Below are 23,974 nucleotides of genomic sequence, written 5' to 3' on the forward strand. Positions count from 1 at the left end.
CCACCACAGTGATCCAGGCTGTGTGGTATGAGCACGAGAACAGGTGTGTAGGGGCTGGCGCAGAATCGGGGTCTGGGAAGAAACGTTTGCATTCGCAGTTGAGAGGCGGCGCTGGAGCAGTCGGTTATCCGCACGGAAAAAGTACACTTAAACCCTGCTGTCAGGGGTTGACTGGTGTCCCCAGAAAGAAATGTCGCGGTACTCCCCCAGGACCCTCGAATGTGACCTGGTTTGGAGACGGGGTATTTACACACGCAATCAAGATGAGTCATGCTGGAGGAGAATGGACCCTAATCCAAGACGAATGGTGTCCTTGTAGGAGGCAGCAGTGGCCCGTGCGGAGGGAGGAGGCTGCTGGGCGGCGGCGGCAGGAGTGGCGCCCACCAGCCAGGGCAGGCCCAGGACGGCGGCAACCACAGCCGCTGAAGACGCAAGGAAGGATCAGCCCCAGAGCCTTGGGGAGGGGGAGCCCCCCCCCCCCGCCCACACCTGGATTCTGGCCTTCTGGCCCGGGAGTGGGGAGGGGGGTCAATGTCTCTTGTTTTAAATCCCTCCATATGTGGTACTTCTTAGGGCAGCCCCAGGACACTCACCTTGTTTTGACCATACAGAGAAATGAACTTGACGGCTTACAGTTCGAAAAGTAAAAGCCCAAACTGAGAAAACAAAAAGCATCTATTAAAACACAGGAGAAAAGCTTTGTGACCTTGCACGAAGCAAAGTTTGGCAGGATACAAAAAACATTAATCATAAAAGGAAAAAATTAATAAATTGGACTTCATAAAAATGTAAGCTTTTGCTCTTGGAAAGATGCTACTATGAAAATAAAAAGACAAGCCACCGGCTTGGGGACAAAAACAGAAATACCTTATGACAAAGGGCTTGTCTCCGAAATACAAGTCAAGAAACATGAGGAAGACATCCCACCTTTTCCAAAACGGGCGCAAGATTTGAATAGACATGTCACACAAGATGATATAAGAATGGCAAAGGGGGGGCGCCTGGGTGGCTCAGTCAGCTGAGCATCTGCCTTGGCTCAGGTCATGATCTGGGATCGAGCCCCGCATCGGGCTCTCTGCTCAGCGGGAAGCCTGCTCCCCCCCACTCTCTCTGCCACTCTCTCTGCCTGCCTCTCTGCCTGCTTGTGATCTCTGTCAAATAAATAAATAAAATCTTAAAAAAAAAGAGAGAGAAAAGAATGGTAAAAACAGGGCACCTGGGTGGTTCAGTTGGTTAAACCTCTGCCTCCAGCTCGGGTCATGATCTCTGGATGTCCTGGGATCAAGCCCTGCGGCTGTGGCGGTAGCCTCCCTGCTCAGTGGGGAGTCTGCTTCTCCCTCTGCCCTTCCCCTTGCTCAGGCTTGCTCTTTCCCTCTCTCTTTCTCTCAAATAAATACTTAAAAAAAAAAAAGAATGACAAAAGCATATGAGATGTTCACCATCATCCTGGGGACAGAGACCATGACACTAGCCACCCAGGAATGGGTGGCAGTCACTGGCTGTAGACGGAACTTGGAGGGGCCTCTGGGCTGATGGGAACGGTCTATATCTTGACCCAAGGGTGGTTACACAGAGATATATATTGGTTAAAACTCACTGAAATGTACAGTTAAAATGCAGATTGTACCCCCAGTAAAGCTCATTTTAAAGGGAAAAAAGAAAACAGAGGCAAGTGGTCACCTACAGGAGGGAAGGAAGGAACCAGGAGGGAGGGACAATTCCCTGGGTGTATCTTCTTCCTTTTCTTTAAAGATTTTATTTATTTATTTGGCAGACAGAGAGACAGCGAGAAAGGGAACGCAAGCAAGGAGAGTGGCACAGGGAAAAGCAGGCTTCCTGCTGAGCAGGGAGCCCGATGCAGGGCTTGATCCCAGGACCCTGGGATCATGGTCTGAGCTGAAGGCAGACGCTTAACGACTGAACCACCCATGCGCCCCTGCCCTAGGAGTTCCTTCTTGTGTAGTTTTGACTTCTGGACACATGTTGCTACTTTATATCCTCAAAGAATAAAAAGAGAATGGAGGGAAAAGCTGAAATTAAATGCAGAGAGAAAGGATCCCAAGAGTGTTTCAGATGAATAACATGGCCGTGTTAAAGGGGAATGTACAGTGTCCATGCGGCATTGTACGTTACAACCTCCGTCTTAAGCCGGAAGACGGCGGACAGCAGGATCCTGCAGGCAAATCCCGGACTCCCCTTAGGTTTTTCCTGGGGCTGTGGCGCAGCTATTGGGAAAGTGCTGTCTGTGGAGGATCCAGCAAATGATGATGCCGGGAGCGGGTCTCCCAATAATGGCGAAGGGAGACCCCAACATAGACCAGGGGAAGGCTAAGACCTTGTATTGCGGAATTAGAATGAGAAGGATCAGTATGTCCTCCGGATTTACATCCATGTGTATACTTGTGTGTGTGTGTGCATATTCATGTGTGTACACAAACAAAAGTATCATCAGAAATATAGACGTACATATAGAGAGACGGAGACAGAGAGACCTCCTCGCTCTGCCCGCTGAAAACGCCCCAGTGGCAATGAGCACACTTCACCCCCACATCTTGGTTTCTAAATGTCACTCTCCTTAAAGGAACCAGGGCTCCTTGGAAGGATGGCCGATTCCAGGATTGGGGGAGGAAAGGACAAGAAGACAAAAGTCCCAAGCTACTTAAAGAATGAAGGGGCCATGTCAGAAGGCACCAAAGTGGACACAAAATGGAGAACTAACGATCACGGACTATAATCCACTGAATAAAGTCAAGATCTGCCAGTCCACACTTGATCCCGGGATCGAGCCCCACGTCAGGCTCCTTGCTCAGAGGGGAGCCTGCTTCTCCCTCCACTCCTCCCCCTGCTCATGCTTTCTCTCACTCTCTCTCTCACACATGAATAAATAAAACCTTTAAAATTATTTATTTATTTGACAGAGAGAGATCAGAAGGAGGCAGAGAGACAGGCAGAGAGAGAGGGACAAGCAGACTCCCTGTCCAGCAGGGAACCCAATGCGGGGCTCGATCCCAGGACCCTGAGATCATGACCTGAGCCGAAGGCAGAGGCTTAACCCACTGAGCCACTCAGGCGCCCCTACAAATGACTTCTCTTTTCTAAGTCAGCTCTACACCCAACGTGGGGGCTTGAACTCATAACCCCAAGACCAAGAGTTGCACACTCTACCGACTGAGCCGGCCAGTCGGTAACCCCCTCCCCTACAAACGTCTTTATGGCAGAGGGAAAAATAGTTAACTGTTCACTCGAGAGACTGGCAGTCCCCCACCTTATCCAAGCGCTCCAAGCGACAGTTACAGGGAAGGCACAAGGCAGAGAGGCCTGGAGAGGACCGAGCGCCATGGGAGAGAGAGAGTGGTACTCCTCGCAACAGCACACAGCCTGAATCTCATCATGGGAAAACACCAGACAAACCCAGACTGAAGGACATTCTAGCCAATGCCTGGCCTGCCGTCCTCAAAAATGTCCAGGAAAAGCAGAGGAATGTTCCAGATTAAAGGGGAATAAAGAGAAGTGATGACTAAATGCAACGTGGGAACCTAGATGGGGTCCTGGATCAAAGGAAACACTGACGTTTCTGCTGCTTCAGTGTAAGAAGGTATGCGAGTTACATTGTAATTTTACTGGGGCAAAACATGACAGCTCTTCAAACTGTTCTTACAACTTTCCTGTAAGTCTGAAATAATTCCAAATTATAAAATGAAAAGGAAAGTCACCACTCCCAGCAAACATTTGACTGAAGGGTCTAGCCATGACGATTAGGCAACAAAAGAAAATAAAAGGCATCTAGATTGGAAAGGAAGAAGTAAGACTATATTTTCAGACGACATCATCTCATATCTGCAAAATCCCAAGACATCCCCTAAGAACCCATTAGACGTAGCAAACGAGTTCAGCAAAGTTGCAGGACAAAAGAGCGTGACAAAAATCAAGTGTATTTCTATAACCTAGCAATAAATAATCCATACTGAAATTAAAAAAATAATTCCATTTATGAATAGGATCAGGAAGAAGAAAACACTTAGGAATAAATTTAACAAAAGAAGTGCAAGGCTGGTACACTGAAAACTACAAAATGTGATTGAAAGAAATTAAAGAGGATCCAAATACACAGGAAAACATCTGTTTAGCCAGGGTTCTTCAGAGAAACATAGCAGGACACACGCACAGAGGATCTATTTTGAGGAATTAGCTCATGCAGTTGCGGGGGCAGGCAAGCAGGCTGGAGACTCGGGCAGGATTTCTCTGTTACAATCCTGAGGCAGAATTTCTACTTCTCTAAGAAACCTTGATTTTTGCTTTTAAGGCCGTCCAGTGAGTTAACAAGACCCGCACCAACTCCGGAGGGCGGTCTTTACTTAAGGGTACTCAGCTGCGGATGCTGAGCTCATGTACGCGACGCCTTCACGACGACACCTAAACGAGTGTCTGATCACATCACCGGAGACCGCAGCCTAGCCAAGCTGAAATCAATAAACATCTAAAATTAATCAACATCCCATGTCCATGGATGGAAACACTTAATCTTATTACGATGCCAACACTCCCCAAATTGATCGGCAGATTCAATTTTATCCTTATTGAACTCCCCCTGGATTTCTTTTTCTTTTTTCAGAAACTGACAAGTGTATCTTAAAATTCTTATGGAAGTGTAAGGGACGCTGAGTAGCCGAAACGCTCTTGGAAAAGTACAAATTAAGAGGATTAACAGTTCCCAGTTTCAAAACTTAGTACAGAACTATAGTGATCAAGACAGTGTGATATCAGCATCAAGACAGACATATAGATTAACAGAACAGAATTGAAAGAATCCAGAAAAAAACCCATATATCTATCACCAATTAATTTTTGATGAGGGAGCCATGACCATTCAGTGGGGAAAGAACAGTCTCGTCAAGCAGGGGGAGCTGCAGAGGGAGAAGCAGGCTCCCCGCTGAGCAGGGAGCCCGATGTGGGACTCGATCCCAGGACCCTGGGACCCCGGGACCTGAGCCGAAGGCAGATGCTTCACTGACTGAGCCAGGCAGGTGCCACCAGAGACCTGAATTTAAGAGTGAAAACTGTAAAACTCTTAGAACAAAGCATAGGAATAAATCTTTGTGACCTTGGATTAAACAACTTAGATATGACAACAGAACAAAAGCAACAAATGAAGGATAAATTAGATGTCATCAAATTTTAAAACTTTTGGGCATTTAAGGACACTATCAAGAAAATGAAGAAAGATGGGGTGCCTGGGTGGCTCAGCCGTTAAGCAGCTGCCTATAGCTTGGGTCATGATCCCAGGACCCTGGGATTGAGCCCTGCATCAGTCTCCCTGCTCAGTGGGAAGCCTACTTCTCCCTCTCCCACTCCCCCTGCTTGTGTTCCCTCTCTCGCTGTGTTTCTCTCAGCCAAATAAATAAAATCTTTAAAAAAAAAAAAAAGTGAAGAGAGAACCCAGAGAATGAGAGAAAATACTTGCAGATCATAAGGGATTAAGATCCAGAATATATAAGGAACTCCTACAACTTGACAACAACACAACAAAACCCAATGGAAAAATGGGCAAAGAACAGAATAGACATATCCGATTGCTTTGTATGTCACAGAAGATCTACAAATGGCCAAAAAACTCATGAAAAGATGCTCAACATCCTTAGTCATCAGGGAAATGCGAATCAAAATGAGATACCATTTCACATCCGCTAGGATGGCTAGAAAGAAAAGATCAGATAAGGGTTGGCCAGGGGGCACCTGGGTGGCTCAGTGGGTTAAAGCCTCTGCCTTCGGCTCAGGTCATGATCTCAGGGTCCTGGGATCAAGCCCCACATCGGGCTCTCTGCTCATCAGGGAGCCTGCTTCCCCCTCTCTCTCTGCCTGCCTCTCTGCCTACTTGTTATCTCTGTGAAATAAATAAAATCTTTTCTAAAAAAGGGTTGGCCAGAATGTGGAGAAATTGGAACCCTCATACATTGCTGATGGGAATTTAAAAATGGTGCAGCTACTTTGGAAAGCTCTTTGACCCTTTTTCTCAAAATGTTAATTTTGAGTTAATAATGAGTTAATGTGACCTAGAAATCCCATTCCTAGGTGGAAGGGAAATGAAAATGTGTTCCCATAAACACCTGTACACAAATACTCCTAACAGCGTTATTCACAATTGCCAAAAGATAGAAACAACCTAGATGCCCACCAACTGATAAATAAAATGTGATATATCCATGCAATGGAATATTATTTGGCCCTAAAAAGAAAGGAAGTCCTGATCCATGCTGCATCATGGATGAACCTGGAAAACATTATGGTAAAGTTAAAGAACCATAAGACACATGCATATTGTATGAGTCCATTCACATGAGGTGTCCCTATTCAGAAAGTAGATTAGTGGTTGCCAGGGGCGGGGGTGGGGAGGGGGGAATGACGCTTTAGGAGTATGGGAGTTTCCTCTGGGGGGTGACGAAATGTCCTGGAATTTGATAGTGCAAATCGTCACACGACTTTGTGAATATAGTACAAGTCACTGGGTGTTACACTTTAAATGAGTGACTTATGTGATAGGTGCATTCTATTTCAATAAAGCTGTCTAAAAAGAAAAAGGAAACAGAAAGCAGGGGAATGAAGCCCCCAGATTCAGGGCCGCGGGGGTCAGCTGGGTGAGGCGCCAGGTGTAAAGAGCTGACAGCCTCCAGTCCTGACGCTGGCCACTTGCCTGCTGTTAGCCGCGCCCTCCGGGGTATGGCCCTCGGGGGCGACGGTGTCCCGAGCAAGGATCGCGCCGTCCTCCGCCGGTGCGCGCCTGACAGGTGGACACGGGGGCGGCCGCGCACCTGCAGCAGGTGGCCCGGGACGCGCCTCGGGGCGCCCAGGCGGGGCGGGGTCTGTGCGCTTCGGCGGCGCGCGGGGCCCGAGGGGGTGTGGCGCGGGCGCGCACAGGTCCCAGGGTTGCCGGAGGCGGCGGGCGGGGAGGAGGGGGAGAGGCGTGTTCCGCGGACGCGGCCATTGTGCGGGGCGAAGGGGGATCCGCTCTCTGTGCAGGGACCCGGGCGGTTCCTGGGGTCCCGGGTGGCGCGCAGGGCTCCCCGCGGCCCCGGGGGCAGGAGCGGCTCCCGCCCGCGCTCCCGGCCGCCCGGCTCTCCCTGGACGTCCCCGGCCTGCGCGGTGGTACGGTCCGGGTTTAAAAGGCCCCGGCGGCCGCGGGCCTGCCCAGTGTGTGGGCGCGGCGGGGGCGCGCACGGGGAGCGGCGGCGGGGGCGCGCGAGTGGGGCCGGTGTGGGGCTCGGGGGGCGCGTCCACGTGGCTGGCAGGCGGCCACCCGGAGCCGGCGGCGGCGGAGGGACAGGTAGGTAGGTGGCCTCCATTCCCCGCCGCCCGCGCGGAGCCAAGCGGCTCAGCGGCCCGGGGCTTGGCCGGCTGGGTGTTGAAGGGGTTGGGCCCTGCCTCTGTCTCACATCTCGGGCGCCGGTCTGACTTGTCCTTCGCGCCCAGCGCCTGCAAGGACCGCCCGTCTGAGCCGAGCTCCATAGCTCCCCTGCCCTATGGGGACCCTTTGTGGCTGAGGATAGACCCCTCCAAGGACTGCTGCGGCGCCTCCATCCACTAGGTATCAGTGGGTCGGCCGAGGGGTGCCCGTGGTGGGAGCAGGGCGAGCCAGGCCAGCAGCACGGGGAGAGGCATCCGGGAGCGGGGGCGCTGGAGGAGCATCTCTGGGAGGGGCTGTCCCTTTGCAGAGCCGCTGGGTGTGCCTGTGATGCTTGAGGCTCCCGCTTACAGGTGGAGGTTGGGATGGGGGCTTGAGTTGCACATCCTGCCTCTCCAGGTCTCCATTCCTAGGCCGGTATTCCTGCGGGGTGTGGAGGAGGTTAGGGTGGGATGTGACCCCCCCTTCTCTCCCGCCTCCCTTTCTTCTCTGGCTGTTGCATTAGGGGTCCAGGATGCAGACCTGACAAGAGATGATCAGTCTGAACTGCAAGTCGGCAGTTTCAGGCAGGGCCTATTCCTTGTTCTAGCAAATGCATTGTTTTTCTTTTTCTCTCTTATATACTCTCTTACTTTGGTTCCCTGCACCCCCCCCCCCAACCTGGGTACCTTGTGTCCCACTTCAGGCTTGGGCGCAGGGAAGGTAGCGCTGAGCCTTGCCCCGTTGGCTGCTCAGCTGGCAGAGAAGCTGGGTGTGGCCGGGGGGTGAGGACCTGGCCAAGCTGGGCACTTTCCCTACGGCCCCCACCCTATCTCCCCAAGGCCTCACTGTACTGGGGGACATTGTTTCCTTTCTATAGGGCTCCTTCTGCCCCCCTACACCTCCCCTTCCCCCAGCTAACCTCTGGATCTGGAGGGAGAGCTGCACAGGGCTGCCTGAGCAGAGCCTGACTTATATGTCTGTCTGGGCGCGTGGCTGTGGGGGCAGGCACAACTCGGCTTTGTGTTGCTGTGGGTAGCTAGACAGCAGGCTCCTGGACAGTCCGCTGAGGGAGGCCCTCGGGGCGAGGAGGCAGCTGGAGCCTGGACTGGGGATGTGATGGTGCTGGGTCCGTTCTCAGACCTTGATGCCTCAGACATCTGACCTGGGCCTCCTGGTGGCAATGGCACTCTGGGGAGGTGTCCCTCCCACCCAGCTCAACACACACACTTGTGATTGTTCACTCTCTGCCTTTCCTCTCCCCCCAAATTGGGCGTGGGGTGTCTCCGTGGCCTGGGGCCTGCCTGCGGAGGCTCTTTGTGGCCGGCCACCCTCGGCTCCGGGATCTGGTGCTTGGCGTCTCATTCTGGGAGGGCCTCCCGCCTTGCCTCTCCCAGCATCTGGCTCTGCTGCCCCCTTGGGTGTGGCCCGGTTGAGGGAGGCCTCCTGGCCCCTTTCCAGCGGAGGCTGGGGGGTGACTGATGGCCGTCAAGCCTGCCTGTGCTCGCTGCTCACTCATGCACCCTGGTGGAGGCCCTTTGCACCTGGCCACGGTCACCATCTGGGACTCCGGTCTGCGGGTGGATGAGCGCCCTGGGCCAGGTGGGGGTGGGTGGAAGGCTTCTGATTTGCCCTTGCTTTTCCGCCCTCAGGCCTGTCCCCGGGTGCAGCTGCTGGCCATGCCCGCTGTCGGCCTCCTCCTGCTGGTCCTGCCTGCCGTGGCGGGGACCGTGGGTGGCAGCAGGCCCTTCCCTGCCTTCTTGGTGACGGACACTACACTCACCCACCTGGCCGTGCACCGGGTGACTGGGGAGGTGTTCGTGGGGGCGGTGAACCGCATCTTCAAGCTGGCCCCGAATCTGACCGAGCTACGCGCGCACGTCACGGGGCCCGTGGAGGACAACGCCCGCTGCTACCCGCCCCCCAGCATGCGCGCATGCGCGCACCGCCTGGCGCCCACGGACAACGTGAACAAGCTGCTGCTCGTGGACTACGCGGCCCGCCGCCTGGTGGCCTGCGGCAGCGTGTGGCAGGGCGTCTGCCAGTTCCTGCGCCTGGACGACCTCTTTAAGCTGGGCGAGCCGCACCACCGCAAGGAGCACTACCTGTCGGGGGCTCAGGAGCCGGACTCCATGGCCGGCGTCATCGTGGAGCAGGGCCAGGGGCCCAGCAAGCTGTTCGTGGGCACCGCGGTGGACGGCAAGTCTGAGTACTTCCCCACCCTCAGCTCCCGCAAGCTCATCAGCGACGAGGACAGCGGCGACATGTTCAGTCTGGTGGGTGAGCCCCTCGCCCGCGCCCTCTCAGGCCGGTGCTGAGCGCTCAGGCCGCGGTATCTCTGCTCCGCCCTCCCGAGAGCGGGCTCCCGCGCCCTCCTTGCCTTCCCTCTGGCCCGCCGCGGGAGGAGACGAGCGGCTGGTGGGGACGGGAGGATGGGCGAGGGCCCAGGATGCGGGCGTTCCCCCCCACCCCCGCCGTCGGTGACCTTTGCGGCCTGGGCTCCCAGGACCACGGGGGCTGGGGGGGGGGCGTTGTCCCACGCCGCCCCCTCCACCTGCTCCCCAGGTGTACCAGGACGAGTTCGTGTCCTCGCAGATCAAGATCCCCTCAGACACGCTGTCCTCGTACCCTGCCTTCGACATCTACTACATCTACGGCTTCGTGAGCGCCTCCTTCGTGTACTTCCTGACGCTGCAGCTGGACACGCAGCAGACGCTGCTGGACGCGGCGGGCGAGAAGTTCTTCACGTCCAAGATCGTGCGCATGTGCGCTGGGGACTCGGAGTTCTACTCGTATGTGGAGTTCCCCATCGGCTGCTCCTGGCGAGGCGTGGAGTACCGCCTGGTGCAGAGCGCCCACCTGGCCAAGCCCGGCCTGCTGCTGGCCCAGGCCCTGGGCGTGCCGCCTGACGAGGACGTGCTCTTCACCGTCTTCTCTCAGGGCCAGAAGAACCGGGCCAGCCCGCCGCGGCAGACCGTGCTCTGCCTCTTCACCCTCAGCACCATCAACGCCCACATCCGGCGCCGCATCCAGTCCTGCTACCGCGGGGAGGGCACGCTGGCCCTGCCCTGGCTGCTCAACAAGGAGCTGCCCTGCATCAACACGGTGAGCGCCCCTGCCCCCACCCCCCCCCGCCCCCGCAGCCCCCTCCCCTCCCGCCGCTCTAGCTGCCTCTGACTTCCCGCGGGGTCCCAGGGCCCCCGCAGTTGGTCGTGGCTGGCGGGGAGCCAATTCCAGTTCCTGCTTCCTTCCAGAATATGGGGTCACGTGGCCTCCGTCCAGCCGCTGTCCCCCAGCTCTGACTCTCACTGCACCCCTCCTGTTTCACCAGCCCATGCAGATAAATGGAAACTTCTGCGGGCTGGTGCTGAACCAGCCCCTGGGGGGCCTGCACGTGATCGAGGGGCTGCCTCTGCTGGCCGACAGCAGCGACGGCATGGCCAGCGTGGCTGCCTACACCTACCGCCAGCACTCCGTGGTCTTCATCGGCACGCGCACGGGCAGTCTGAAGAAGGTAGGCTGGGGACCGGGGCCAGAACATGTGCTGTGAGGCCCCGGACAGGGCAGGACCCAGGGAGGGGAGGCGGACTGCCCAGACCGGGCCCCAGGAGCCCAGGCACACTCTACCCTCACCAATGCTGGTGCCCGCCATGGCCAAAAGGGCTGGCTCGTGTAACACAGCGCAGGCCCATCTTGGGGGCTCTGTGCTAGCCATCGAGGAAGAAATGTGGCTGGGACACCCCCCACCCCCTGCCAAGCCTGTGCCCTCTTGTCCCCTCATGGGCCCTGGGGCTGCTTCCATTCTGGGACAGGGGGTCGTGGGAGAGGGGGAGATGGACTCTGGGAGCTCCACTGTGCTCTGAAGGGACAGGAGTCAGGACGGCTGTCCCTGTGCTGCCCCCAGGAGGGCTGGGAACGCGGGACAGGGTGGGGGAGATTCGTAAAGGGAGCCCGGTCTGTCCCCCTCCTGGGCCCTTGTGTGCATCTGAAACCACGCTGGGGAGGCATCATTCCCAAAGCACACCGTGCTCCCAGTTTAAGGTGTGCCTCTCAGTGAGTCTCCAGAACAGTGCTCTACAGTCCAAGCATTGTCACTCTCTTGTTCCCAGAACGAGTCATCCCGCAAAACGCCCTCCCCCACCCCGAGCTCTTCTCCCCTCTCCCCCAGGCCTAGGCACCATGAATCTCTCCGTCTCTAGTTCTTGGAGGCCACCCCCAGTGGCCTCTAGGGATGGCCTTTGAACCCTCCTTCCCCTGCCCATGGGGGCCCGGGCGCGGGGGATGGGGGGCAGGCTGAGTGCCGAGCCCCTGCAGGCCCCGGCTGCAGCTTGATAAGAGGATGCCTTGGGTACGCGTGGCACAGCTGTGACGTCCGGCTGGCTTGTCCCGTGGCCCAGGTCCGGGTGGACGGCTCCCAGGACGCCCACCTCTACGAGACAGTGCCCGTGGCGGACGGCAGCCCCATACTCCGGGACCTGCTCTTCAGCCCTGATCACCGGCACATCTACCTCCTGAGTGAGAAGCAGGTGGGCCCGGGGCGGGCGGCGGGGGGGGCGGCGGGCGGCAAGGCGGGGGCTGGGTGGGTCTGACACAGTTGTCCCCAGGTGAGCCAGCTCCCAGTGGAGACCTGCGAGCAGTATGGGAGCTGTGCGGCCTGCCTTGGCTCAGGGGACCCCCACTGTGGCTGGTGTGTTCTGCGGCACAGGTGAGGGTGGCCGCAGGGGGCCGGCGGGGAGGGCGGCTTTGCGGAGGCCCTGCTCCAGGGAGGAGTCGGCTAGACCCCCTGTGGGCTGCCCACGTGCCCATCTCTCCCAGGCATGCCCTTGTGGCCTCATCCTCCTTCCCCTTCTATTTCATCCAACTAATGAGCAGAACCTCCATCCTCCGGGACACTCCTCGGACCCCAGGGGACAAGGCCAGAGCACACTGTTGCCTGTGGCACTGTGGGCTGGGCCGGCTGCCCCTCCTCCCTCCAGACCTCCACGACTCCCCTGGCCAGGGCCCTCCTGGGCGGCTGCATCACGGGCTCTGGCCTGTTCCCACGCAGATGCTGCCGCGAAGGGGCTTGTCCGGGTGCCTCAGCCCCACACGGCTTTGCTGAGGAGCTGAGCAAGTGTGTCCAGGTGCGGGTCCGGCCCAACAACGTTTCGGTGACCTCGCCCGGGGTACAGGTGAGTGGCCTGGCGGATGCACGTGGGGCGAGGCGGTGGGGGGAGGGGGGACGCCGCACTCTGACTCCTTTGCCTCCCCCAGTTGACTGTGGCCGTGCGCAACGTGCCAGACCTCAGCGCGGGCGTGAGCTGTGCCTTTGAGGAGGTGACAGAGAGCGAGGCCGTCCTGCTGCCCTCCGGGGAGCTGCAGTGCCCCTCGCCCTCCCTCCAGGAGCTCCGGGCTCTCACCCGGGGGCATGGTCAGTGGGCTGGGGCTCTCCGGGCTGGGGGCACTCCGCGTCCCGGGCTCGCTCACGGCCACCCCTGGGCTCGCTGCAGGGGCCACCCGCACCGTGCGGCTGCAGCTGCTCTCCAGGGAGACGGGGGTCAAGTTCGCCGGGGTCGACTTCGTCTTCTACAACTGCAGCGCACTCCAGTCGTGAGTCCTGGCCTTTCTGACCTCTGTCCCCCACATCTCTTTGTCCCCTGCTGGGTTGTGCGGGCCTCAGGTGGGCCCTCGTGCCCCCTTCCCTCCGTTTCCCCGCCGGGCCTGGGGGAGAGCGGTAGGAGGGCGGGCCCAGTCCTCTGACTTCCCAGGCCTCTCCCCCGCCAGGTGCGTGTCCTGCGTGGGCAGCCCCTACCCCTGCCACTGGTGTAAGTACCGCCACGTGTGTACCAGCCACCCCCACCAGTGCTCCTTCCAGGAGGGCAGGGTCCACAGCCCTGAGGTGAGGCGGGGCCGGGGGAGGTGTTGCGCGCCAGGGGCTGGGCTCTCCGTAGGCTGGCCTCTGACCTTTCTGCCTTTGATCTCCCGGGTTTCTAGGAGCCTCCCCCGGGGAGCCCCGTGTGTATGTGTGTGTGTGTGTGTGTGTGTGTGTGTGTGTGTGTGGCTGACGGGTGTTCTCCCCTCAGGGCTGCCCTGAGATCCTGCCCAGCGGGGACCTCTTGATCCCAGTGGGCGTCATGCAGCCTCTTACCCTGCGGGCCAAGAACCTGCCGCAGCCACAGTCCGGCCAGAAGAACTACGAGTGCGTGGTCCGGGTGCAGGGGCGCCAGCAGCGGGTGCCGGCCGTGCGCTTCAACAGCAGCAGTGTGCAGTGCCAGAACGCCTCGGTGCGGGCGGGGCCGGGCCGAGTCAGGGACCGGGCCGAGTCAGGGACCGGGCCGGGCGTGTGTGGGGGGGGTCGGGTGTGGCGGGGCTAAGGCCAGCACCCCCCCCAGCTCATGCAGCTCCCTCTCTCCCAGTACTCCTATGAAGGTGACGAGTACGGGGACACGGAGCTGGACTTCTCTGTGGTCTGGGATGGAGATTTTCCCATCGACAAGCCTGCCACCTTCCGAGGTGAGGAGTGGGATGGAGCCGGTGAGCTCGCCTCCTGGGGCCTGGTTGCTAGGAGCTGGGGCCGCATACGGGGTGTGTGTGTGTGGGGGGGACCCTTCATCGGGGTCCTCCGGGCCCTCGGCCCCCTGCACGGCTGCCCCCCAGCAGTGCCCTCTGCCCGCAGCTCTCCTGTATAAGTGCTGGGCGCAGCGGCCCAGCTGCGGCCTCTGCCTCAAGGCTGACCCTCGCTTCAACTGTGGCTGGTGCATCTCGGAGCACAGGTGCCAGCTGCGGGCCCACTGCCCGGCCCCCAAGACCAACTGGATGCACCCGAGCCAGAAGGGCACCCGCTGCAGCCACCCCCGCATCGCCCAGGTCAGTCCCCCTTGCCCTCTTCTGTCGGCCGGGCACCTGCGAATCTGGGCTCACCCTGTCCCCTCTCCTCCTGTTCTGCAGATCCACCCCCTTATGGGGCCCAAGGAGGGTGGCACCCGGGTCACCATCGTGGGCGAGAACCTGGGCCTCAGCTACCGAGAGGTGGGCCTGCGGGTGGCGGGTGTGCGCTGCAACTCCATCCCCTCAGAGTACGTCAGCGCTGAGAGGTGAGTGCGGCTGTGTGCGCTCCGGGACCCTGAGCCCGGGGCCCTCCGCAGCCTGCTCTGACCTTCTCGGACCCCCAGGATCGTGTGTGAGATGGAGGAGTCGCTGGTGCCCAGCCCGCCGCCTGGGCCTGCCGAGCTCTGCGTGGGCGACTGCTCGGCCGACTTCCGCACGCAGTCTGAGCAGCTCTACAGTTTCGTGGTGCGTGAGCTGCCTGTCCCGCACCCCCCACTCATGCTGAGCCCCCCCCCCAGCTGCCCCTCAAGGGTGCTTCTCCCGCAGACGCCAGCGTTTGACCGTGTGAGTCCCAGTCGGGGCCCCGCTTCGGGGGGCACACGACTCACCATCTCCGGGAGCTCTCTGGACGCCGGCAGCAGGGTCACTGTGACCGTGAGAGATGGCGAGTGCCAGTTTGTGAGGTGGGCAGGGCCCTGTCAGCTTCAGCCTGGGCATTTCATAGGGGACACAAGGCACGGTGGGTCCCGGCCCTGGGCCGCCTGCCCTAAGCGCCCTGCTCGCCGATGCAGGAGGGACGCCGAGGCAATCGTGTGCATCTCCCCCGTGTCCTCTCTGGGCCCCAGCCAGGCCCCCATCACCCTGGCCATCGACCGCGCTAACATCTCCAGCCCCGGAGTCCTCTACACCTACACCCAGGACCCCACTGTCACTCGCCTTGAGCCCACCTGGAGCATAATCAAGTAAGACCCTAGGCAAAATGGGGAGCCTGGCCAGCACTGATGGCAGTCAGGGATTGTGTCCTGGAGCTGTTCTGGGGCCTTGCCTGGTGGCCAGAGTCTCAGGCATCAGGTTACACCTCCTGGGAGCCCGAGCCCTCAGCGGCAGAGGGGCCCGGTCCTTCCGCTGACACGGCCCGTGGCATCCACCCAGTGCCCTGGGTCGAGGAGGCCCTGGGCTCCCCCGCAGCCTTGGTAGCTGTACTGGGCCAGGCTGGGGGCAATGGGGGGAGGGAGGACCCTAACCCTACCCCTGAGGCCCCTCCCCCTACCGCTCCCAGCGGAAGCACTGCCATCACTGTGAGTGGGACCCACCTACTGACCGTCCAGGAGCCCCGGGTCCGGGCTAAGTACCGAGGCATCGAGACCACCAATGTGAGTGCCGGCTGCTGTGGCCCCGCCCCGCCCCCACCCCGCCCGCCCCTGCCCCCTGTGGCCTCAGCCACTGGGCTGCCCTCCCTTGTCCCCACAGACTTGCCAGGTGATCAACGACACTGCCATGCTGTGTAAGGCCCCCGGCATCTTCTTGGGACGGCCGCAACCCCAGGCCCAGGGAGAACACCCCGACGAGTTTGGCTTCCTGCTGGATCACGTGCAGACGGCCCGCTCCCTCAATCGCTCCTCCTTCACCTACTACCCGGACCCCAGCTTTGAGCCACTCGGGCCCTCTGGCGTCCTGGATGTCAAACCCGGCTCCCACGTAGTGTTGAAGGTATGAGTGGGGCACAGGGACCAGGAGAGGCGGGGAGGTGGGGAACCGCGGCCGCGACCCTGTCATGTCACCACCCCCCCCACGCCGACAGGGCAAGAATCTGATCCCCGCAGCAGCTGGCACCTCCCGCCTCAACTACACGGTGCTGATCGGGGGCCAGCCGTGCGCGCTCACAGTCTCCGACACGCAGCTCCTATGCGACTCGCCGCGCCAGACCGGCCGGCAGCCTGTCATGGTGGGTGGGGCCGGGGGAGGCCACCAGGGGCGCGTGGGGTGGGCGTGGGGTAGCGCTCACAGCACGCCGGTCCCCGCAGGTCCTGGTGGGCGGCCTGGAGTTCTGGCTGGGCACCCTGCACATCACGGCCGAGCGGGCGCTCACCCTGCCGGCCATGGTGGGCCTGGCGGCGGGCGGCGGGCTCTTGCTGCTGGCCATCGCCGCCGTGCTGGTGGCCTACCAGCGCAAGAGCCAGGACGCGGACCGCACGCTCCAGCGGCTTCAGCTGCAGATGGACAACCTGGAGTCCCGCGTGGCTCTGGAGTGCAAGGAAGGTGCCTGGGCCGGGGGCAGGGCGCGGGGCCCAGGGAGGGGGGCGGGGAGGAGGGGGGCCTCTCCCCTGCTTTGCTCACTCCGCTCCCCTGCCCTTCCCAGCCTTCGCAGAGCTGCAGACGGATATCAACGAGCTGACCAGCCACATGGACGGTGTGCAGATCCCGTTCCTGGACTACCGGACGTACGCCGTGCGCGTGCTCTTCCCGGGCATCGAGGCCCATCCGGTGCTCAAGGAGCTGGACGTGAGTCCCCGCCCTGCCTGCGCACTCCTCATCCCCTCGGCGGATGCCCCACGCTCTCTGAGACTCCCCGTCCCTTCCAGACACCCCCGCACGTCGAGAAGGCCCTGCGTCTCTTCGGGCAGCTGCTGCACAGCCGCGCCTTCGTGCTCACCTTCATCCACACGCTGGAGGCCCAGAGTAGCTTCTCCATGCGCGACCGTGGCACCGTGGCCTCGCTCACCATGGTGGTCCTGCAGAGCCGTCTGGACTACGCCACGGGGCTGCTCAAGCAGCTGCTCGCCGACCTCATCGAGAAGAACCTGGAGAGCCGGAACCACCCGAAGCTGCTGCTGCGCAGGTACTGGGAGGGGAGCCAGCCCCGCCCCCGGCCCGCCCCCCACCCCTGCCAGAGCAGGCCCCGTGCGGGCTGCCCTCTGCCCGCTGGCCCAGCGCCCCTTATGCCCTAGGACCGAGTCGGTGGCCGAGAAGATGCTTACCAACTGGTTCACGTTCCTGCTGCACAAGTTTCTGAAGGTGCGCTGGTGGGGCCGGGGCCGGGGGCAGGCAGGGGTGACGGGACATGGGGACGGGGGAGGTGGCTAGCTGGCAGGCAGGTGGCGACCCGGGTGCCCGACGCCGGCTGCAGGAGTGCGCCGGGGAGCCGCTCTTCCTGCTCTACTGCGCCATCAAGCAGCAGATGGAGAAGGGCCCCATCGACGCCATCACGGGCGAGGCCCGCTACTCCCTGAGCGAGGACAAGCTCATCCGGCAGCAGATCGACTACAAGACGCTGGTGAGCTGGGGGCTGGGTGGGCTGGGCTCCAGGCACAGGGGAGGGAGCCTCACCCAGGACCCACCCCGTGACGCCCCCCCACTCTCAGACCCTGCACTGCGTGTTCCCGGAGAGCGAGGGCAGCACTCAGGTCCCGGTGAAGGTTCTCAACTGTGACAGCATCACCCAAGCCAAAGATAAGCTGCTAGACGCCGTGTACAAGGGCACCCCGTACTCCCAGCGCCCCAGAGCTGAGGACATGGACCTGGGTGAGCGGCCCTTTCCTTTCCTCCCGGCCCCCATCCTGTGGCCACATCACACTGGCTGGCATTCACACCCCCACTTGGGCTCTGTCTTCGGAGGGGAGCGGGTCCAGAGGCGGGGGGACCCCGGGCAGGACCTCAAGGGCTGTCTGTGGCCTGCAGAGTGGCGTCAGGGCCGCATGGCCCGCATCATCCTCCAGGACGAAGACGTCACCACCAAGATCGAGTGTGACTGGAAGAGGGTCAACTCGCTGGCCCACTACCAGGTGCGGGGCAGAGGGCCTGCTCGTCCCCGGGGCCACCTGGGAGCCATGGCCCCGTCCTGACGACACGAAGCTAGGGCACTGGCTCCTCCCTTCTCCTGCCCCTGTGCTCACGGTTCCTGCTCGGGGAGGCTCGGGTGCCTCTGCCCGTGCGCCCTGCGGGGTCAGGGTGGGTGGGGGCTGAGGCCCTTGGCCCCTCAGCCTCCTGCACCGCCTGCCTCTGTCTCCGGCTTTCCAGGTGACAGACGGTTCCTTGGTGGCGCTGGTGCCCAAACAAGCGTCCGCCTGCGGCATGGCCGACTCCTTCACCTTTACCCGCTCCCTCAGCCGCTACGGTAGGTGCCTTCTGCACGGCGCCCTTTGCTGGCTCTGTGCCCTTCGAGGCTGTGTCAGCCATCCACAACAGGGGGCCCCCTCGTTGCGTGGCTGGCTTGCTTCTGGTGGCCTCCCCAGGCCTTGCCCTTGGGAGGCCTGGAGTTTCGTGGAGCCTAGAGGTGGGGCTGGGCCAGTGAGAGCAGGCAGGCCGCCCCTTCACTTGCTGGGCTCCCAGGACAGAGAGGGCAAGAACCGGGCTGGGGGCCGGCTGGCCCTGCTGGCCTAAGCGCCATGCCTGTCCTCGGCCCCAGAGAGCTTGCTGCGCACGGCCAGCAGCCCCGACAGCCTCCGTTCTCGGGCACCCATGATCACGCCCGACCAGGAGACGGGCACCAAGCTGTGGCACCTGGTGAAGAACCACGACCACGCCGACCACCGGGAGGGGGACCGCGGCAGCAAGATGGTCTCGGAGATCTACCTGACGCGACTGCTGGCCACCAAGGTGCGGGCCTGCTGGGAGCCACCGTGGCCTGAGCCCAGTCGACTTGTAGCCTGGCCTTGGCCCTGTGGTAGGCTTGGCCTGCCCTGGGGCGGGGTGGGGGGAGGCCACGGGATCGGTCACATCCGGCGGGCCTCTCTCAAGGCTTTTGCTTCAGGAACTCCCAGCTGGAGGTTGAGGCTGGGCCTGTCTTGGGCGAGGCCCCTGTCCCCTGCCCCAGTTCTGCTGCGGGGCTGTCCCAGCCCGGCCCGCTCACGGCCTGTGCTCTTGCCGAGCCCATGCAGGGCACGCTGCAGAAGTTCGTGGACGACCTCTTCGAGACGGTGTTCAGCACGGCCCACCGGGGATCGGCCCTGCCCCTGGCTATCAAGTACATGTTCGACTTCCTGGACGAGCAGGCCGACCAGCGCCAGATCAGCGACCCTGACGTGCGCCACACCTGGAAGAGCAACTGGTACCGCCGGGAGGGGGCTGCAGGCCGGGGGGCCGAGCAGAGAGGGCGCCGGATGGGGGGGCCACAGGACGGGGGTGGCCACGTGGGGAGGGCGCGGGATGGGGGGCCATGCAGGGAGGGCACCAAATGGGGGTCCGCAGGACGGAGGGTTGTGTTGGGGGGCGCTGGATGGGGGGCCGCCGGACAGGGGACCGCGCAGGGAGGGTGTTACAGGGCCGGGGGGCCACAGTGCTGCCAGCGAGCAGCAGAGGAGGCGGGGATGCTGGCCGTGGAGTTAGGATGAAAGGCCACGGGCTCGTGTTTCTCTCTGCAAGGTGGCTGGTGGGGTGTTAAGGGACGGCTAACCTCACTACGTCACCCTGGCCATGCCCAGGCTGGCCGGGGAGCATTGGTGGGGGGGAGGGGCCTCAGGCGCTCGCTCGTCTCCCCAGCCTGCCCCTGCGCTTCTGGGTGAACGTGATCAAGAACCCGCAGTTCGTGTTCGACATCCACAAGAGCAGCATCACGGACGCCTGCCTGTCCGTGGTGGCCCAGACCTTCATGGACTCGTGCTCCACATCCGAGCACCGGCTGGGCAAGGACTCCCCGTCCAACAAGCTGCTCTACGCCAAGGACATCCCCAACTACAAAAGCTGGGTGGAGAGGTGGGCCCTGCGGCCCCCTGCTGGGTGGGCCTGGGGGAGGGTTGGGGGGGTGGAGGGCGTGCTGTGGGGGAGGGGAGCTTGACTGGGCAGCCCAGAGAGCCCGCTTGCCACCCCGCCCTCTCCCCAGCCCTGTCGACTTTAGGAAGGAGGCCCGGAGAATGGCCTGAGAGCCAGGTCGGGGGTTTCGGCGGCACCTGGCCCTGTGACCTACTCAGGGTTCCGACAGGTACTACCGGGACATCGCGAAGATGGCATCCATTAGCGACCAGGACATGGACGCCTACTTGGTGGAGCAGTCGCGTCTCCATGCCAGTGACTTCAACATCTTGAGCGCGCTCAGCGAACTGTACTTCTATGTCACCAAGTACCGCCAGGAGGTGCGTGCCAGTTCCACAGGCCCCCAGTTGTTAGGCTCCGACCATGCACTTGGTGGCAAAGTTGGGGGGCTCAGTAAGGGTAAGGGAGCTCCAGGGTGCAGGAGGGGACAGAGGGGGCCTGGAGACCATCTCTGAGGTTGTTCATGACGCCCCGCCTCGCCAGTCCCCAGGTCAGCGCCTGGGATGCTTTCCGCAGGCAAAGGTAAAGGTCCAGGGAAGGGATGGGTGGATGCGGGGGTGCCCGGAGGGGTGAGGCCGGAAGGTGAGCTGGGCTAGTGCCTTATAGGGCCCGTGGCTTTTGTGACTGCAGCCTCAGGAGGCTAGAAACAGAGAGTTGTGGAATTGAGGATATATTATTACTGGAAATGAGAACCTGCCAGCCAGGACCCGGCCCTGAAAGCCCGGAGCCTGCATGAGCTCACCGGGGGCGGCCCAGAGCCCGTGTAGAGGGACAAGCGGCCCACGCAGCGAGCCCTGAGGCCCTGGGACACTCGGAGGTGGCGGAGGAGAGAGGGAGCGGCCACGGAGACTGAGGCGGGGTGGCCAGAGGGCTGGGAGGGACCCCGAGAGGGCAGGTGCAGGGTGACCTCCCGGGTCGGGAAGGGCCGCCCATAACGTGCGCACCGGGGCAGGGGGTGGTCGGGGAGGAGCAGCGAGGGGCTCCGCGGGGGCTGCTGCTGGTCAAGGGACAGGACGCCTCCTGGAGACCCGCCCGAGAGGTTCGGGGGGCTGTGGGAGCTGTGTGTGCCGAGGGGCTGGGGAACTCGGGGTCAGCCGTCTGGGCCGCTCTCGGGAGGGGCTGCCCTCTGGCCCCCGAGAGCAGGGAGCCCGGTTCTGCAGCGGGAGGGGCTCTGGGGTGCGGGAGAAGCTGCCCCCCGAGTTGCCAGGGGAGGGATCGCGCCTCCTGCCCCGTGCCCGGGGCCTCCAAGAGAGGACGGGGTACGCCGAGGCGCCGGGGAAGAAAGAGCTCGAGCTGGGGAGGAGGGCTTTGGCCGGAGGGCACCGGCCCCTCCTCGCCAGCCCCGCTCCCGGGGGGGACACCCTCCTCCCCCAGGTTCTCACCGCTCTGGACCGAGATGCCTCTTGTCGGAAGCATAAGTTGCGACAGAAACTGGAACAGATCATCAGCCTCGTGTCCGGCAACAGCTAAGGGTGGCAGAACCGGTTGGGGGGGTGGCGACTCGGTCCTGAGCTGTCCTCCGGGCTGAGCCCCGGATCCAGGGGGTGCGGGGGCAGAGCCAGGGGGTCCCCGGGCCAATACGCCCCGGCACACCTAGGTGCCCCCTTCATTAGTGCCTTCCTCTGGGCCCTGTGGGGGGGGCAGGGGTGACAGGACCAACCCCTGACCCCGGCAGCAGCAATACCCCTGCCCCCTGCCCCCCCGCCCCTTACCCCCTGCCCCCCTTCCCCCTGCCCCTCCCAGCCCTCCTACCCCCTTCCCCTGCCCCTCCCAGCCCTCCTGCCCCTGTGCTGTGGCAGCCCCTGCCCTCCTCGCTATTTATACCCCCAAGAGCCTATTTATTTAATTTATCTCCCTCTCGCCACCCCCATCTGTAACCGTGTGTCCCTTCTCCAGGATGCTGTCGCCCACACGCACCTTCTGCCCTTGAGTCGTCCTGGCTCCTCTGTGACAACAGCAGCCCTGGCCTGTCCTCGGGCACCTTCCCCCCTGCGCCGTGGCCGGCCCCTCCCATTCCAAGCAGGGGTGGGGGGTGTCTCGGCACCAGCAACACTTGGGGGCCGGGCGGGGGATGGAGGGAGGGGACACCCCCCCACGCCGCCCGTGGACGGTGACGGGGCCCAGGGCTCTCCCCGCAGCTGAGCCACAGATACTCCTCCGACACAGCTCCAGAGTCAGATGGCACCTTCTTCTGGCCCCGCTGGCAGCACCGGGACAACTAGAAGCGGGCCTGGGGACTCTGGAACTCTCCTTCCCCCGGCCCTACTGCCACACGTCCCCCGTGCTGTCCGTACTTGCCCTCAGCCGCCCTGTCCTGCGCCTGCCCGGCGTGGCCTGGTCACGGCGGCCGTGCCTTACTCCTGGGTTCTTCCTCCTCTGAGGGCTCTGGCCCTGTCTCCTGGGCCCCCAAACCCACTTCTCTCCTCTTTTAGGGCATGAGCTTTCTGTTGTCATTGTTCATGGAATTCTTTTCCTAATTAAGTGTTGGGAAAATGGAGACTCGTGTGGCTTTGTCCTGGGGGCAAGTGGGTGGTTGGTGCGCAGAGCAGCAGGTGGGGAGGCTGGCGGCCTGGGTGGGGGGGGGAGGTGGGTTAACTCTAGCCGGGGTCCCGAGGCTCTGAGAAGGGCTGGGGCCATGTCCACCCTCAGCCGGCCCTGGTGGCTCTCCCTTCAAGATCCAGTCTGAATCTGTTCCCTTCTGCCCACCTCCACGCCCCCAGCCAGGTCCCAGCTACCCTGGGCTCCTGTCCCACCTGCCTGCCCTCATTCTAGTCTTAGTGCAGCAGGTGGATCTCGTCTCCCTCTGTGCAGAACTCCCCAGTATTATTGGTAGCACCCAAACCCCTCCATATCGGACAGTGCTTTACTGCCCCAGCTGCCTCCAGCCCAATGCACCTGCCTACTTCTCCACCCCACCCCCCACCTGTTAAAGTCACACAGGAAGGGAGGAAGTGGGATGCAACTGCAAATAGAGTGGCCAGGAATGAGATTTGAGTGAGCCAGCTGGAACGCGGTGGGGGGGGGGGGATTTCCAGACCTGAAAGAGCCTGTGCAAGGGCCCTGAGGCAGGGGTGGGCCTGGCCTATTAGGAGAGGAGGCCCATGTGGCTGGACCAGAGGGAGAAGGTAGAGAGGAGAGGGGAGGAGGCCAGAGAAGATGAGGGGGGCTGGGTCCCATCCCCCTCTGTCGGCCACCCTGAAGGGCTCTTTGTCTCTGAGGCAGACAGGAGCCCAGGGAGGGCGGGCGATAGAGTTGTGCGATCTGCCTTGGGTGTCGGCTCCACCCAGCAGCTTCAGGAGTCCGTGTGTGGGGCCAGGGCGGGGACTGTGGTGTTACAAAACTATGCATTTGCTAAAACTCCTAGACCTGCACGCCTGAAAAGGAGGTTACAGGATGGAAAACAGACCTCACTAAACCTGACTTCAAACACAGTAAAGAAAAAGGAGGGGTAAAGGGTAAAGAGAAAGCTGCTTGATCTAGGATAAGGTTTCAAGCCCAGACGAAGGGAAGTGCCGGGACGTGTGCAGTGCAGGCAGGTGGAAGACAGAGGCCAAGGAAGATGGTTTTCGAACATTCCCGCTGTAAGGTCACAGGAACAATGAAAGACTAAACGCGTCAGTTTTTAACCTTGGGGGAAAGAAACCGCGAGCGAGTAGAATAGAACCATTCTGGGAGAATGAATAGGGGAAGCAAAGTGGATAGCAGTGTAAGAGCGAATTTCTCATGCATCAAGAAAGTCTCAAAACTGATTTTGAAGGGGCGCCTGGGTGGCTCAGTCTGGGGAGCATCTGACGCTTGGTTTCGGCTCAGGTTGTGATCTCAGGGTCCCGAGGTGAAACCCCACGTTGGGCTCTGCGCTCAGGGCTGAGTCTGCTTGAGACTCTGTCTCTGTACCCTCCACCCTGCTTGTGTGCACATTCCCTTTCTCTAAAATAAATGTCTTTTTAAAAAGATATTTATTTATTTATTTGACACACAGAGCGAGCGAGCACACAAGCAGGCAGAGCGGCAGGCAGAGGGGGAGAGAGAAGCAGGCTTCCTGCT

At 61.3% G+C, this 23,974-nt stretch overlaps 2 protein-coding genes across 6 annotated transcripts; one reads left to right on the forward strand and one right to left on the reverse strand.

Moving 5' to 3' along the window:
* Positions 1-258: 258 nt before the first annotated feature.
* Positions 259-7,337, reverse strand: LOC123934782 (basic proline-rich protein-like). Its single transcript, XM_045994846.1, has 2 exons — positions 6,689-7,337; positions 259-422 (listed from the first exon to the last, which is right to left on the reverse strand). Exons 1-2 carry the CDS (start codon positions 7,335-7,337, stop codon positions 259-261), a joined length of 813 nt encoding a protein of 270 aa, XP_045850802.1.
* On the forward strand, positions 6,984-22,394 carry PLXNA3 (plexin A3). Of its 5 annotated transcripts, XM_045996060.1 has the most exons (34): positions 6,985-7,318; positions 7,465-7,579; positions 9,028-9,651; positions 9,941-10,480; positions 10,707-10,889; positions 11,773-11,901; positions 11,980-12,080; positions 12,423-12,546; positions 12,629-12,785; positions 12,865-12,964; positions 13,139-13,253; positions 13,438-13,638; positions 13,771-13,867; positions 14,031-14,221; positions 14,303-14,448; positions 14,527-14,647; positions 14,729-14,865; positions 14,974-15,144; positions 15,462-15,555; positions 15,653-15,892; positions 15,984-16,127; positions 16,207-16,441; positions 16,542-16,684; positions 16,765-17,021; positions 17,131-17,197; positions 17,310-17,456; positions 17,545-17,704; positions 17,861-17,964; positions 18,200-18,296; positions 18,588-18,778; positions 19,060-19,229; positions 19,661-19,873; positions 20,100-20,250; positions 21,305-22,394. In XM_045996060.1, exons 3-34 carry the CDS (start codon positions 9,055-9,057, stop codon positions 21,398-21,400), a joined length of 5,619 nt encoding a protein of 1,872 aa, XP_045852016.1. In that variant the 5' UTR covers positions 6,985-7,318; positions 7,465-7,579; positions 9,028-9,054; the 3' UTR covers positions 21,401-22,394. The 5 variants fall into 5 exon arrangements, with proteins under 5 accessions (XP_045852017.1, XP_045852016.1, XP_045852013.1 ...); XM_045996057.1 differs by lacking the exon at positions 21,305-22,394 and having other exon boundaries at positions 20,100-20,780; XM_045996061.1 differs by lacking the exons at positions 20,100-20,250; positions 21,305-22,394 and having other exon boundaries at positions 6,984-7,318; positions 18,588-18,845; positions 19,661-19,793.
* The last annotated feature ends 1,580 nt before the right edge of the window (positions 22,395-23,974 follow it).

Source organism: Meles meles, chromosome X (assembly GCF_922984935.1).
Source record: "Meles meles chromosome X, mMelMel3.1 paternal haplotype, whole genome shotgun sequence".
NCBI classification, from domain to species: Eukaryota; Metazoa; Chordata; class Mammalia; order Carnivora; family Mustelidae; genus Meles; species Meles meles.